General features: G+C 40.5%; 1 protein-coding gene and 1 long non-coding RNA gene across 2 annotated transcripts in view; both read right to left on the bottom strand.

The window, feature by feature from the left end:
• Positions 1–9,772: 9,772 nt before the first annotated feature.
• Positions 9,773–13,143, bottom strand: LOC130551961 (uncharacterized). The gene is made up of 3 exons (XR_008962662.1): positions 12,892–13,143; positions 10,613–10,669; positions 9,773–10,477 (listed from the first exon to the last, which is right to left on the bottom strand). It is a non-coding gene; the product is annotated as an uncharacterized LOC130551961 (long non-coding RNA).
• Positions 13,144–13,477: 334 nt separating this feature from the next.
• The window catches only part of LOC130552313 (uncharacterized), a 5,541-nt gene continuing 4,530 nt past the window's right edge, over positions 13,478–14,488 (bottom strand). The window contains exon 6 of the mRNA XM_057330530.1: positions 13,478–13,597. Within this exon, the coding sequence (XP_057186513.1) occupies positions 13,478–13,597 (120 nt within the window). The remainder of the gene's footprint in view (positions 13,598–14,488) is intronic.

Here is a 14,488-nt window from a genome sequence, read left to right as displayed (position 1 = left end):
CACGTTCTCGAAATGCGTGGATGCAGCGCTTTCCCCTCTCAGAGCGAGTGGTATGCGCATTCTGAACTATCTGGATGACTGGCTGCTTCTAGCCCATTCACGAGATGTGCTTGTCAGTCATACGCAGACGCTGCTTCGTCACTTGTCATCCCTGGGGCTGCGGGTGAACGTGCCAAAGAGCAAGCTTCTGCCGAGTCGGTCCATACCATATCTAGGGGTATGTTTCGACTCAGTGGAGATGCGCGCCCGCCTCTCTCAGGAGCGCTTGGAGTCCATCTCCGCCGCACTGCGTGCCTTCAGCCTGGACCGGTCCATTCCGCTGAGGGTATTTCAGAGACTTCTGGGACTGATGGCGTCAGCATCACCAGTCTGCCACCTGGGTCTTTTGCACATGCGTCCTCTGTAGCTGTGGCTAGAGACTCAAGTTCCGCGGAGAGCATGGTCCTCGGGTCGTGCGTGCATGAGGATAACTCAGAGATGCCTCAGCGCTTTGGAACCGTGACGTGACTGGAGCATGTTCAGCCAGGGTGTTCCCCTGGGGCTTGTGACAACGCGCATGGTGGTAACGACGGATGCGTCTTCCTTGGGCTGGGGTGCAGTGTGCGAAGGCAGGCCGGCGTCGGGTCTGTGGTCGCCGTCTCTGAGCAGTTGGCACATAAATCGGCTTTTCGAGCTGGCTGCGAGGCTGCTGCTGTGGGCAGACCAGCACCTGCTTTCCATCAGGGCAGCGCATATCCCCGGTCATTTGAACTGCGGAGCGGATATGCTCTCGAGGGGAGGTCTTTCCCAAGGGGAATGGAGACTTCACCCCGACTCAGTACGGATGATCTGGGATCGCTTCGGGAAGGCGGAGGTGGATCTGTTCGCGACAAGCGAGAACGCACACTGTCCGCTGTTCTTCTCGCTGCCACGCTCCCCCAGGGAGATGGACGCTCTGACGACGCGCTAGGCTGGACACCCGGCTTTACGCTTTTCCTCCAATGAAGATTCTGCCCCTTGTGCTGGGCAAGATCAGAGAGGAGAGAGCGTCGGTGATCCTCGTTGCTCCGTTTTGGCCGAATCAGCCGTGGTTCCCAGACCTGAGAGAGTTACTGGTGTCCTCTCCGTGGCGGATTCCCCTCAGGGGTGACCTGTTATCTCAGGCGAACGGCTCGATTTGGCACCCCAACCCGGATTTGTGGAGCCTCCATGCCTGGCCGCTTCAGGGGTCTTAGAACCCCTCCCTCAGAGAGTGCTTGACACTATTGCAGAGTCTCGGGCGCCTTCCACTACACTTATATGCTCTGAAATGGGATGTATTTAAGAAGTGGTGTATTGGGTGCGGTATAGACCCGGTGTCATGTCCCGTGTCTGATGTGTTACACTTTCTACAATACAGGATGGATAATGATGGCCTCCCGTCCACGCTGAAGGTTTATGTGGCTGCTATCGCCTCGTTTCGTTCTCCGGTTGACGGGCAATCGATCGGTAGGCATGCATTGGTGGTCAGATTTTTGAGAGGAGCTCAGAGGCTGTTTCCCTCGTGATCTCCTTCAGTACCTCCGTGGGATTTGTCTCTGGTGCTGAGGGCTCTCTCTCTGCCCCCGTTCGAGCCGTTGGAAGCTGTTTCTATAAGGGAGCTCTCTCTTGAAGCCGTTCTCCTTCTCGCTCTTGCTTCGGCAAAACGCATTGGGGATTTATGTGCGCTTTCTATTGGCGCGGATTTCATTCGTTTTGGGGCCGACGACTGCAGCGTCACTCTATGGCCGAAGGCGGGTTATGTGCCTAAGTTCCTGTCTACACCGTTCAGAGAGCAGGTTATTTCGTTGCCCGCTTTGTCTTCCGAGTCGTCTGCCTCGTGTGATGCTGATGCTCAGACGGCTGTGTGTCCGGTTAGGGCTTTGAGGGCTTACATTGATCGTACGGCCGGGTTTCGGCTGTCTGATCAGCTCTTTGTGTGCTACGGCGGGGGGACTAAAGGTCGGGCTGTCTCTAAACAGAGGCTCTCTCACTGGGTGGTGGACGCTATCAACCTGGCGTATGAGAGTCAAGGGCAGGCCTGCCGTTTCGGCATCAGGGCTCACTCAACTAGGGCTGTTGCCTCTTCGTGGGCTTGGGCTAGAGGCGTTTCTATTACGGACATCTGTTGTGCGGCTGGCTGGTCTTCACAGAACACATTCGCCAGATTCTACAGGCTGGATGTATCCTCATTAGCCTCGCATGTCCTCTCGGTGAGTACGGACAGCTCAATGTTACCTAGTTGCTGATCTCCTATATTGTGCAGTTGTTACCGTGGTACTGTTAACTCTGTGCTTGGTGTTACTGGACTTGCATTATATCTGCCCGGATTTCCGCGCTGACTTTTACTATTGTGGTGTCTGCCCTGTCTCAGTGCAGCCCGCTCATTTCTTTGGCTGAGATATGCAAATTTTGTAGAAGACCGTTCTTGCAGCTCATTGATCTGTCTCAGCCAATCAGCTGCGGGCTCTTCAAAGCGACTTCGCGATTGGTTCATCTGTGTGCTTAACACTGGTGAGTGTATGCGGTCGGTTACGGCTGTCTCACGGTGGGATTGTATACAGTTCCCATATGCGGAGGCTTCCGCAATGTCGAGAGACCGCTCTCGATAGGGAACGTCTCCGGTTACTGTCGTAACCTCGGTTCCCTGAGAAGCGGGAATGAGACATTGCGCTAGCTGCCGTGTTCGTCACGTGTCAGCCTTGGAGGCGTTCTTTCGCAGATTCTGAGGTATTGTCGCTGTGCACTGTATTTATACTGTCTGGTCGCCAGTAATTACATTCGGTTGCGAGCACGACAATTGGCCAGTTTCACTGGCGTTATCCAATAAGACTTCAGGAGAGGTGAGAAGGGAGGAGTACCCATATGCGGAGGCTTCCGCAATGTCTCGTTCCCGCTTCTCAGGGAACCGAGGTTACGACAGTAACCGGAGACATTTTGTTTACGTTCGTGTGGCCGGCAGTCGTCCGTGAGGAGCTGCCGGCCTGTTTTAATGCTGTTTATTGTGTATTTATTTTTGATTAAATATGTTTAAATGTTTGCCGGTTCCCGCCTCCTTCCTTCCCTTCTATTGACCCATCCTCCAACTAAACCATCATAACAAACATAATTCAACTGTAAACATTAAACTAAAGCAAAATAACAATAAAAGCATGTACAGTACAAAAAGTAAGATGTCATTTGAAAAATAAAGATGTTGCTTTCTTGAGGAAAAATTGGTGGAAATGAGGTCAGTGGGTTTGCCCGTCTTTCCTATCTAAAAGCTTGCGTAATTCATCTCCAGCTTCTCATAGCTCTCAGCTCGCAGGAGTTTTACATCGGCGTGCCCCACTAAGAGATGCTTTTTATAGATCATCAAAGACACCGAGGGCTGGTAACCCTAGACCCCTCTCACAGTGAATCTTTACGGGACGCAAAGGGGCTGCTGGCTGCCGATCAGATCTGGCTGTATTTAGACAGGCATGTTCGGTTTAAGCTCGACTGAGGCTTTGATTCAAGCTCAGGTGATTCAAAGCACTTAGAACAATCCTTTGATAGCATTAGCATAGTGCAGTACAGTCTACATTAATTCATTGGACATTTGACTCAACACAAAGATGTTGGACCATAGCCTATAATGCATTGTCTAGTTTTGCTTGATTTAACCCAACACAGCAGCTAAATGACCTATGATACAAACATACAGAACATTAAAATCGGACAGTTTACCCAAAAATGAAAAATCTGTCCTGTGTGACTTTCTCCTATGCAACAAAAATGTAGATCATTTAATGAATGGGTGGATTCAATACAACGGCATTACAATACATTATGACTCAATTGCTTGATAAAGCACCTGAAATATTCCACAAGTAAATAGTGTGATCAGATATTCACGCAATTTTACAATAACATTCTGAGAGTAAGTGCATAGGCATGACCAATGTGCAACCTATTGACACTGAATAAGAACATAGACGGTTTGGTTATCTATATACATCTCTTAAATGTCAATGGTTTCATTAAATTAAAATTAAAATGTAAATGTGTGGATAGAAACTATGCCCTCACACAGTTTCTGAATTTGCTCTCTTGAGAAAAAGTGGTATTGTCTACTTTTCAATTTTTTACACGAACAGGTTCATACAATACACAATATCTTATAAATATGACTAATCTAGTTTCTCAAGTTCAGATAAATGGTTCAGATAAATCAGTTGATAAGGCCTTAAAATTTGGTCTGCTCTTCAAACAATAGCTTTTATTATTACTGAATATATATATATATATATATATATATATATATATACATATATACAGTATATATAATTCACCGTAAACAGGGTTGTAACAATATTACGGTAAATAAATTATGGCTGTCATGTTTGGTAAACTATTCCTTCATGTGTGCGATTTAGTGAGTCGTTAGGAGCAGATGGCACGTTCCCGAGCTTAACCGTAGAATTACACAACCCTGTCAATGACACGCTAAGATAAAATACAGGAGATTACAGCACCGTTCCCATCTCTTCCTGTCAAGCTCTGTGTAATGATGATGTCATAGGCCCCCGCCTCACTCAGATTTATATATTCCTCTCTAATCGTCCTTGCAAAATTGCCCGTGCATCCTCTTTTCATCACATGCAAACTATTAATCAAGTTTTTACATTTGCCATATTTATTAACGATTTTTATACAATTTTTGTTATAAATTATAAGGATTATTTACATTTGGTATAAGATATATTTCTATGTACATTCATAGTTATTTACATTTTCAATGCTGTAAAGTTTACTTTTGTCTCAAATTGCCAACTTCTCCAAGCACTTCTCCTCAGAAAGTTTGTAGTTAGAAAGTTTTAAGTGGAACGCAGCTGTTGTATCAAATTTAGCTTCAGGTTTTGACCTCTGTGAGCATGAGGGTTGATTTGAAATCAATCCTTAATTTTGTTCCATTCATATAAATAAATAAATACCACTTAAAGTTATTTCAAATATTTTACTAACAATATTCAATTAAACAAATAGTCAACATGTGTGAAGGTTTGTTTTCTCTCTAGGATATTCATCAAGCATTAGATCGAATTGCTGCCAGTTGAATAAATGTGACTTTGAATCACAGGTACAGTATAAGTTGTTAATAATGATCGATGTATTGGTCTCTATTTGTGTCTGTGATCTGCAGGCAGTTCTCATCCCCATCTGTGCGTTACATAACGGGGCAGGTGGTAAATCTGTGTCTCATGAGAATTGTGCAACTCACACACAAGCACACACACGCACACACACACGCACGCACGCACGCACGCACGCACGCACGCACGCACGCACGCACGCACGCACGCACGCACGCACGCACGCACGCACGCACNGACTACACAGCATGTTGTGAGGACCCTGGTTTCTGCTGATACTAGGAGACTGGAAAAAAATGTTTTGCCACTAGGGGGGAGTAGACAAACAGAAAATCACTTCAAATGTTTACACACATGATGTTCACAAAACCCATGAAGTTGGTGGGTGCTATGAGGACCAGACGGTTGCTAGGCAAATTAAAACCGTTACATAAACGGTTTTTAAGGCTTTTGGGCAGTAGTTTTGAAGAGTTATCACATGTGCTGATCCTATTAGACCAAAGAACATTTTTAAATGTATATTTTATTTATTTTATTTTTTATATGTTATATAAGTACCCACTTCTGAACAATATAAAACACGTAAAAACACAGGTATTTATTGAGAATACTGACCATTAAAAACAGTATAAAAGTATTACAAACAATTCATGTTGCATTCCAAGTCTTCCGAAGCCATACAATGTCTTTATGCGAAGAACAGAGTAAACCATAAGAAGTAAAGTGCCAATTCCTCTCACAAATCAATCGTTTTGCCTCAAAAGACTTGGAATATTACTCTTTTTTTTCATATATTATGAGTGTAGTTATATCCTGTATTTTATATTGGCATATTTAGAGTTCATAGTAAATTATTATTATTATAAATACCAGTACACTTCTATACCATTGGCCACTTACAATGATAATAAACACAAAATAAGATATTTTGATTTGCTAGACATATTAGGCGGAGGTGGAGCAGTAGGCAGACTTTCCTTTACAGCGCTATCATGCAGCAGTCTCTTGCCACAAGTCTTCAAAACATGAGCAGCAGACAGGTAAGTTAACACAGAAAATGGAAATTTATCCTAAAATAATGTTGTTGTATACTTTGTGAATGCGGCAGCATGCAAGTTATGTTTAATTATAATCAAAGTATAACTCGATTGCTGACACATTTCTGACATTGACATTTCATTTGTTTTTATCCAAGGCCATTAAACGGCACTAGCATACATTGCAAAAAAATGCTTTTCTTACTTTTGTCTTGTTTTCAGCCAAAACATCTAAAAATCCTTAAATCAAGGAGGATTTTCTAGACAGGTAAAAATTATTGTCTTGTTTTCAGAAAAAAAAACAAGTCAAAATTAAGTGAGTTTTTGCTTTAAACAAGCAAAATAATCTGCCAATGGGGTAAGAAAAATAATCTTATTTCAAACAGAAAACAAGATAATTTTGCTTACACCACTGGCAGGGGTAAGCAAAATAGTAATAGATGACAGTAGCATCCAAATGGTCAAAAGGAGTAGAACCCGGTGATGCTGAACTCTCTATTCCTTAGTAAAAGTTTGTCTTGTTTTGTGAATATTTTTTAAGAGAAAACTCTTAGCTAAAAACTTTTACTGCTATTTAGGATAACTCTTGGTGGTAAGAGAAAATGTTTTGTGAATACAGGCCCAGGACATGCTAAACTGCCTAAAAGACAATGAGATTTAGTCTGTTAGACCTCTCTTTCTGAGCTATTTAGTCAACATTACCAGAATCCACTTCTAGAGTTCAGAGGTCATTTTCAAAGTCAAAACTTCTGAAATCCAGTCTTTGAAATCTATGTACTGACGCGAGACATTCCAATTAATCGTGAGGAAGTCATTGAAATGTTTAAGAAGACAGTAGAAAGATGAATATTGGTTTAAATACAGGTGATTTCACAAATAATTAAGTTTAAATTCTGTAAAAAAAAGTACATTTGGTTATGTTCCTTTTTTTAGTGCCCTTTTTGGTCATTCCACCTGTCCAGGCCACTGCCTCTGTACTTGGGCCTGCCAAAAAGTCTTGACCTGGTACCAAAAGTCAGAAACAGGAAGTCTTGACCCGGGGGTTTTGGTATTACACTCTAGACCCTGTCAATATTGGGTTGGTTCAACTCAAACAAATTAACCTCATAATAATATATCTCTTTGAAAACGGAGGAAAGTGACAAGAAAAAAACCTGCAGTTACAATTTACAGTGGCGACTGATGCCACTCAGTTGCCCACAGGCATGGTCAATTTAAGTCTTTTATAATTATAGCAGTTGAGTGAACTACCCAATTTGATATGAAGTATTGTAAGCCACACTGTGTCATGTACTAAACCATCCATCAGGACTTTCACCTCAGCTAAGATGAAAGTTCTGACATCCATCACAATACACACTCCAAAATTAGAAATCAGCAATTTATTTGTTTATTAAACAAATTTACAAGCTATATTTCAAACAAATCCACAAACGGATTATCAACGCCTGCAGAACACTTAAGGGTTTCGTTCACCCAATAATGAAAATTCTGTCATTAATTACTCGGCCTCAAGTCGTTCCAAACCAGTAAGACCTTCGTTCATCTTCAAAACACAAATTAAGATGTTTTTGATGGAATCCGAGAGCTTTTTGGCCCTGCATAGACTGCAACACACCTAAAATGTTCCCAGGTCCAGAAAGGTAGTAAGGAAATCAGCAAAACAGTCCATGTGACATCAGTGATTCAACCATAATTTTACAAATCTACAAGAACACCTTTTGACTATTTTACAGTTGTCCTTACTACATTTCTTGACCTGGGAACATTTTAGGTGAGTTGCAGTCTATGCAGGGCCAGAAAGCTCTCGGATTACATCAAAAACATCTTAATTTGTGTTCTGAAGATGAACAAAGGTCTTACTGTTTTGGAACGACATGAGGCCGAGTAATTAATGACAGAATTGAAGTAACCCTTTAACATCACTATACAGCAGCAAACAAGAACAAACAACTTAACTGAGCATCTTCTTTTTTCTCGACTGAATTGTATTGTGTACTTGATTCTTAATGTCCATCCAGTGCCTCTTCTCAAGTGCCGATTCTGCCTCTATGCACTCTAGGCATTTTTCTTTGCCGGGAACTTTGGCCAAAGTAATGTAATTTCCCAGCTGGCGCCAAACCGCTTTTTTTTCCCCATCACTCCAGGGCCTTCTTTCTGTTTTCTTCTGCATGGCAGAACCTAAATAAACAGTTAACAGAAAAACACAAAGCCAAGAAATCATAGAATGATTGCAAGTATAGTGTAAGTATAGTTAGTAAGTAAAAGTGATTAAGTAAATGTGTCAATATCAATAAAATCACTATGTATGCATGTCTTAATTTTTGTGTGTATTGTATTATTTTATATGTGCAATTAACTACACCAAGAAGTAGTAATTTTAGTACCAGTAGCAGTAATTGTATTAGCTTTTGCAGAAGTAGCAGTAACAGGTCTAGTAACAATTGTGAAAATAGTGGTTCTAATTTAAGTGGCAATAGTCTTTCTATTTTAGTCTTACTAGCAGTTGAAACAATAGACAGCAGTTGCAGTAGTAGTGATAGTAACATTTGCAGTACTATTTGCTGTTGTAGTTTGCATAGTGGACTTTACAGGAGTTAACCCCTTAACAAGAACCCTCAATCCCTTTGAATACAAAAAAAAAGATTTAGGCTCTCCTGAAAGCTCAGACTTTGTAGTTTCTGAGGGAAAGAGCCCATACGGAAATGTAACATATGTACATATATGTCCTGAGTAGTGTTGTCATATTAGAATCAGGGGTCTTCAACGTTTTTCGGGGCAAGGACCCCTTAGATGAGAGATGCATGGAGCAGGGACCCCCTTATACTAAATGTGTAAACGGAGCTATTTAAATAGAAACAACCCTATTGTCACAGCAATATTATGTTAAGACATTACATTAGCACTATTATGTTATTGTTGCACATAGGCTAAATACTTTTCTGTGTATTATTTTTGTTTTTAATATAGATTGCTTGATTATTTTAAGGGATTTGCAGCATCAAACATTTTCATTTTACTGTGAGATGGACAATTAACATTTATTTGAACCTTAGTTTTTATTAAGGCTTCAATGAGATGACTGACCCTGGTTAATGGCACAAAGACTATTCTAGTGGAGGTAGAGGTTGTCTCTGGATGCGAAAGAAATAGTGCAGATTTTATGCATTCTGTTGTAAAACAGGCCGTTTTATTAAGTGTCATTCTTTTTTTCTTCCGCTTCTCTGTGTGTTTCTCCCGCTTCTTTCCGTATGTTTCACATTGGAAAATGAACTACACTCGCGACTGCCGTGTTCCGTGTGAAAAGGCCTTAGTGAAGATATAGTTCCAGTGACAGGCGAGACGACATTAATCATTTTCAAAGTTCAACATAAAACAATGCTTACTTCATATGTATAAAAAAATCAGTAGAACTCGTTGTCCTTGGCTAACTAGACCACCTCTCCACACATTCCTGAGAAATATACCAATAGGGTCTGAATATGACTTGAGTGTCAATGGTCTATATGGTACACAACACTTAATGATCATATTTGTGTGTGTTTGTGTAATCTGAGTGCCGACGATTGAGACAGGTGCCGATCAGATGATCTAAGAAAACCATCTGTCTGTTGTAGATAGGGTTGGGAATCGAAAATCAATTCCAATTTGGAATCGGAATCGAAAGGCTAGGAATCGGATCGTAATCAAAAGGAATAGGAATCGGATACTTGAGATTAAAATGTGAATTCCTCTTATCAATTCCTGTGTACATATTTTCAGAAAAGTACATGCGTTGCATGATCTGCTGATATCTCAATAAAAGCCCTTATGAAAATTATCGATATTTTTTACTATAGTAAGCATAGTTTAGCTATAGAATTTGCATTAAAGCACAGGAATCACAAATGAACCATAGTTGCATTATAGTAACTGCAGTTTAACCATGATGTAGTTCAACTATGATCATACAAATTGTAATAAATCAGAAAAAGTGTGTTTCTATGTGTAAATATACACAAAACGCTGCTCATAAATATATACAGTATATACAGTATTTGCAAACAAGTCAATAAGCAGGCTAAATGACCATACAGGTTGATATCTAAATGTTTTACTTCAACTGTGGAATCGAAACTGGGAATCGATAAGAATCGAAATCGATAAGCAAAATCAGAATTGGAATCGGAATCGATAAAATTGAAACAATTCCCAACCCTAGTTATAACCTTATTTTACACAGCATGCCTAGTCTAATCTGTATATGATCACACTACATACCATCTGAGTCTTGGTCTGAATCACTAGGCTCATCTGGATCTGGCCTGTGCTTCGGGCTTCTGGATAATTCTGTATCAGAGGGAAATCAGACATTAGGACTCACATCTTTATTGGAAAGACCTTTAATGTCAGTGGAAAGGGCAATCAGTTTTCACAGCAAACACAATTCTACTTCCCGAACAACCTTGCATCAAACAAGCTTACCATTTTTCTTAATCTTGGATGATCTCTTGACTGTAGTCTTTGTGTGTGTGCCAGGGCCTTGTGGGTGAAGAGGAGAGACGGTCCATGATATATACTCAAACTGAGTCATAACCTTACGCCTGTTTCACACTCCGTTTGCAGTGCTTTTGCAGTGTGTATTTTTTTCCGCACCCCTGTTAACGGATCAGAACATTCACTGCACGCAGTTGCGGTCCGTCAGTGCGTTCCAGGAGCAGTGCTGCGATTCTATTTTTGCTGTGCTGCACGTGCTGAATTAAAGTGACAGCGCTTTGTTCACAGTAAAAATTAACATGGATTGACACAGAATGTAGCAATTTCACAATAAATAGATATAATTAAAGTCTACTGTGTTTCACAGGCTTTTTGGCTAAGTTTAAAACAAAGGAAAGTGGACTTTAGGACAAACAAGGCAACATATGCCCTCGTGTCTTGTGGAGGTAGAAAAACAAAGTTCTTTAAGACCCACGGGACTGTTTGTAATAAAGATTTAAATGTAAAAGGCACGAGAGCCGACTGTCTCTGTCTGTGGTGAGTTTTAATTTAAAATATTTGTGATAGCCAACACAAGAAAAGTAGGCTATATGCTGTATTTAAATGTTTCCACTTTCTTGAGCAACTTAAAGGAGGCATGAATTAAAATCACAATTTTAACCCAAGCTTTTGTTATATAAGAGGGAATGGTATTTACGCGAACATCATGTAAGTGTCAGAACTGAAAACGCCCTTGTTACTGAGATTACATCTGTTATTGACACCAGGCCCAGCGATCTATGACGAAATTGATAGGTTGAACACCGCCTCCACAGAAGAATATCAACGACTACTTCTCTAGCCCCGCCCACTGGTTCGCGCATGACAATTCTGAAGTAACACAAGTGGCGCGGAACCAGATAGAGCGAGCAAGCAATAAACAAACATGCAGTTAAAGATAGCTAAATATTGTGCCACCCCTGGTTGTGGAAGAACACAGTCGCTGCATAACCTTCCTTCGGATTCCGACATTAGTAATGCATGGTTAAAGTTTAATTTTAAAGACGTTCCAGCTCATGTGGGAAAAACATGGAGCGTTTGTTCGCTTCATTTCTCCGAGGATTCCTTCATGAACAAGACACAGATCGACGCTGGATTTGTGGAATGACTAAAATTAAAAAGCAGTGCTGTGCCGTCAATATTGGATCCGATAGGAATGGTGCAGCAATCTATGCGAGTAAAACATTTTTGTACTATGCATCACTATTGCTTTGTTAGAGATCGCTTGATATGCCCTGAGCACTATTCGCACGAGATTAGTATTACCTGGGGACCTCTACCGGGAGTCTCCCATTTGTTTATTTATCATGGAAACTCTCGTAACATTTGAGACCCGTGATCGCGGTGATCTTTTGTCTGGTTCGCCATCACTTGTCTCAAATGCTGACAGGTATGGACATATATCATTAAACGCAATACAACTATAGGCTATACAAACTATACGCAAAGCCTTGCCATCACATCCGGGAAATAAATCAGTAAATTTGAGTAAAATCATCCCGTGATTGCGTCACATGAAATACTGATGTGGGGAGGCCATTTATAAATCACAGGATGTCTCCAGATAATACCAATGCCCTGCGAAAACTGTGAATGGTGCTAATGTGTAACCTAACGTTACGTCTCTAACCAAATTCACAGAAGGCTCCAACTACGCAAACTGCTATTCAATCAAAGCGGTAGGCGTTTACTTCCAAGTGTCTTCAATGCGGCACGCCCATTAAAACCGAGCGTTTGCAGAGCTGGCCTCAAAACCTGGGTAGAAAATAGCCTATTACTTCTTGATTTTGATGTTTTTGGATGTAAAAACCACGCGAACGTCTTAAGTAGACAGTATAAAACAATAAACAAGTCCAGTTCATCAGACCTTTAATATACAAATCTAGAAGCCAAATGCATGTAATACGTTATTTATATTAATTGAGTTTAAGCGTAAATATGTCTATGAAAGATCGTGTAACTGCTATGATAAAAGAGGATCACAATACTGAAAAAGCACTTTCAGTATAGGCTAACAACGTTTGGATTTGAAATCAAAATAATGGATAAATGTTGTGTTTGTGGTAAACGGTCGCGGATCAGGAGCGGACTGCAAACGCGTCCTATGTGAAAGCACATGGAGTCCGTGTTGCTTCTGCACCACATACGCACACGGAGTATGTGTGAAACAGGCGTTATTGTACACAGCATGCCATAAAGTCTAATCTGTATATGATCACACTACATACCATCTGAGTCTTGGTCTGAATCATTAGGCTTATCTGGATCAGCCCTGTGCTTCACGCTTCTGGATAATTCTGTATCAGAGGGAAATCAGACATTAGGACTCACATCTTTATTGGAAAGACCTTTAATGTCAGTGGAAAAGGCAATCAGTTTTCACAGCAAACACAATTTTACTTCCCGAACAACCTTACAACACTATAGCCAACCTGACAAACCCTAGCGAACATGTGCACTTACACTTACAATTTATTCTCTGAATTTAGAAAATTCTAGAAAATTCCCTTTCTCTGACTACCTACTAAATCTGAATCTGATGTTTCTTATCAATATACTCAAGTATACATTAAGGGGAACTAGAATTCATATTAGGTCAAATATAGGCCCACAACATCAAAAATACAGCGGTATATTTCATTGTACACATGGGGTAGTTTTTATCCCCGTGTTCACCAAACCCATCTTGAGTGTTTGCTGGTAAAAAGCTCATTTTGTAGTTTCATCTTACCACAGAAGCCAGTCCCATTTGAAGTTCCAGTCGTGTCTGATAACTGAATAGGCTGGAGTATGGACAACCATATTGTGGGTCTATTAGATACCATTGGAAGTCACGGTTGAAATGTTCACCTGGTCATCTCCTCCTGCTCTCTCTGCCTGGCCTGGGCTATGTCGCTCTCGCATCATCTTTCTTCCTCTATCTTTCTCTGATACCTGTGTGAACAACCAGTCTGTAATACACTGCACTGACAACTAGTGTTGCACAAAGGCAGTAAATTTCTATAAATTTTCCATAAACTTTCTAAGGGAACTTAATCTAGGAATTTTGTAAATATTACAAGTTGGAAACTTTAACAGGAATTTATGGAAATCTATGAGAATTCATTGAAAATTGGGGGAAATTTATAGAAACTGTAACATATGCAAACATAAATATAAACATTGTGTTTGGTCATAAGGTGACATGCTTGCAAACTTGCAAACAAATTAAAAAAATATTTTTGTAATCTGTGATGATTTTTACAGGATTCATTTATGAACAAACACTTAAAATGAACAGCATTTATTAGAAAGTAGAAATCTTTTTTAACAATATAAGTCTTTACTGTCATTTTTTTATCAATTTAACACAGGGGTGTTTTTACTCCCCTCCCCCTCTCCAACCCTCTCCTGGTCAGCGCTGGCTGTGACCTTACAGACACACGGGCAAGCAGGGCCTAAATTCAGTTCCAGCAATATCACAACAGACCTTTACACTTTATTTCAAGCTATTTATTTTTAATTGGGTTAATATTGTTTTACATTCTATTTTATATCATTATGTTACATTATTTGTGCAAAATCATTTTTCACATAAGTTAAATTTAGATCATATTTAAGAGATTCAAAATCAGAAAGAGCGTTATTACCAAGTATGTTTACAAATACAAGGAATAAAGGGTCATACTTCATTGTAAGGTCCAGTTCTGAGTTTGACACCCCTGATTTAACACATCCTTGCTGAATAAAATTATTAATTAAAGAATCACTGACCGCAAACCTTTGAACAGTACTGTACTGTTAAAAATGATTTCTATTTTAAATAAACACTGATCCCCTTTTTTT

This window comes from Triplophysa rosa, linkage group LG3 (assembly GCF_024868665.1).
Source record: "Triplophysa rosa linkage group LG3, Trosa_1v2, whole genome shotgun sequence".
Lineage (NCBI taxonomy): Eukaryota > Metazoa > Chordata > Actinopteri > Cypriniformes > Nemacheilidae > Triplophysa > Triplophysa rosa.
Note: the sequence above shows the minus strand (reverse complement) of the source record. Positions and strands in the feature narration are given on the sequence as shown.